The sequence below is a fragment of the Montipora capricornis genome, chromosome 6 (genome assembly GCF_036669925.1).
Source record: "Montipora capricornis isolate CH-2021 chromosome 6, ASM3666992v2, whole genome shotgun sequence".
Classification (NCBI taxonomy): Eukaryota; Metazoa; Cnidaria; class Anthozoa; order Scleractinia; family Acroporidae; genus Montipora; species Montipora capricornis.
In genome coordinates, this window is record NC_090888.1 from 60,484,359 (window position 1) to 60,486,858 (window position 2,500).

The 2,500-nt window shown below is 35.6% G+C and overlaps 1 protein-coding gene across 1 annotated transcript in view; it reads left to right on the forward strand.

The window, feature by feature from the left end:
* LOC138052715 (vacuolar protein sorting-associated protein VTA1 homolog) overlaps nt 1-2,500 on the forward strand; it is a 7,991-nt gene that overhangs the window by 4,221 nt on the left and 1,270 nt on the right. Inside the window, exon 5 of the mRNA XM_068899270.1 lies at nt 1,286-1,564. Coding sequence (XP_068755371.1) covers nt 1,286-1,564 — 279 coding nt within the window. The remainder of the gene's footprint in view (nt 1-1,285; nt 1,565-2,500) is intronic.

Below are 2,500 nucleotides of genomic sequence, written 5' to 3' on the forward strand. Positions count from 1 at the left end.
GCTCCTTCAGAATACAAGTCAGAATAATCTACCATAATGATTGTGATTTGCAGGAAAACAGGGCACTTATATGTCGAGAATTTTTATTGGCTAGACAGAGATCAAATCAAACAATCGGTTATGTGGCGATAATAACAAACAGAGATAAAGAAAGCCATTTTGTTTAGGTGTATCAACGCATGTATGTTTGAAACTCAGAGATGGAGAAGTGCAGTAAGAAACGATGAAACGAGTTTGAAAAAATCAATTTTTTTGTCACTTGGGGGAATTGGGAAAAATGTTGGTTTTCTTCTCAACATTTTCTTGTTTGTTTGCTATCATTGGAGTCAGGAGCTCATGACTTCTGGTTCAGCTGGGGTTTTTCGAGTTTAAGGACGGTGCCTACTAATCCAAAGGTATTTTTGCGCAGTTTACTGAATATGTGGGAAAAGCAGATCTTAACAAGTGCTATTGAAAGCCAAAAAGAAAATAGGGGGTAACCACGCATTTTTTGCCGATAATCAATCAACAATATTTGGAAAAAGCTTTAAAATACAAAGCAATGTATGGCGTTCTTTTCCAAATTGAAGCTTAATTATCCCTGAAAAATGCATGGTTACCCCCAATTTTCATTTTGGATACCAATTAAGAGCACTTGCTAAGATCTACTTTCTCTGCATAGTTTTGAACCGCGCAAAAATATCCCTGTATTAATAAGCATCACCCATAGGAAATCCAAGTCTCTCGAGATGCGCAGAACATATGCGCAATAACAATAGTAGGCAACGTCCTTAAAAATTTCTTTAAGTTCTTTGAATGTAACATAGCTCATACATTTCCCACGCGCTCAGCTTCTATCCCATATTTGGGCATAAAATTGGTGTCCTGAAATCCCCACCTTTGTTCCAAAGAAAAGAGTTGCAAGTTACACTCTTCAAGGTCATGTGCAGTGCTTCTATTGGAGTGTACAATGTAATAGAGATGGTGGTTGTTGTGGACTGTTTGGTTTTGAAACCCATTTGTCTTGCTTTAACCAGTTCTAATGCTTTTAATTCATTAATAATAATAATAATAATAATAATAATAATAATAATAATAATAGTAATAATCATAATGATGATGATGATGATGATGATAATAATAACAGGAGACATGAAATTTTAGATTTCTCATGGTCCTTTGGCTTGGGTGTTTGTGTATGTTGACTGATTGGAGCCAGAAAAATAATCTTTAAAATTATAACTTGTGGATTTCAGAATTTGTTAGTCTTTGATCATCTAGACTTTTTTTCATGTTTTTTATCAAGGGAGCACATCATCAAAAATATGCAAAATGGAAAGCTGCCTATATACACAAATGTCTGAAAAATGGGGAAACACCTGTTCCAGGGCCAGCTGGGGGTGATGATGAAGGTGTAAACGAGGAGGAAGGAGAATCTACTCCTTATCCACCCACAGATAATAACCAGCAGCCTCCAGGCTACCCTGCTCAACCAACTGACTTTACAGGACAGTATCCACCTCAGCCCTACCCATCAAATCAAATGCCGTATCCAATACCATCTACCCAACCCGCCACATACCAGGTACCGGTACTAGTGATGATCGAAATGACAGTATAGTGAAATGCAACGTAGAGGCTAAAATAATTTATTTGACTTCTGATGACAACTTGCCAAGTTTGAAGAAATTCATCCTTTTTTATGGGAAAATTTGGGAATTTGTGGAATGTGATGAAGGCACATCGATTTACGGTATTTGTGCTTTGTGTTAAGTCTACTGTAACTTGTCAATACAAGGGATGATTACTATCTTAAAATTCCATGATATGCACCTTATGCTATTGGGCAAATCAAATTTAAACCCTTCCTTCACAGTTAGGAAATAAAATTGTTTCAAAAAGTCAAATACTAATCAAATGGTGATCAGTGTTGCCATGGCAACATTGTAATTTCACTTTTGAAATTATATATTAACGTTGAAATTTCCCACCAAAATTGAGGAGTAATTTGTCACCCAAGTTATTTTACAATAAATTGTACCGGTAATACCTTCCAATTTCCTTACTGCAGAACTAATGTTAAACAATTTTCTGTTTGTTATCGAGGTCCCAAGTTTTATTCTCTTAATTCTGATTTTGTTTCTGTCATTATTCTCTTGCTACTTTTAAGACAAGACTCGACCTATTTATTTGTAAGAATTATTAATTTATAAGGGAGTTGTTTATCGTTTCTTACAAAATTCACGTTTGTTCAAGATTTAAAATGTAATCTGCCTACTTTTTGGCCTTTTATTGTATGTGGTATCTACTGGTACCACCGTTTGGCTCTACTTTGGTGAATACTAATTATTGGTATTGCTCATTAGAGCAGTTTTTAATTGAGTGTCGTAAAACAAATACCAAAGTAAGTACTTCGACCAATCACAGCAGCTGCAAACAGCACCATGAATCAATCCAAATTCGTAGCAATTCCACGTAACTTGCTCAAAGCACTGGAAAAATCATGCGTGCAAGTCACAAT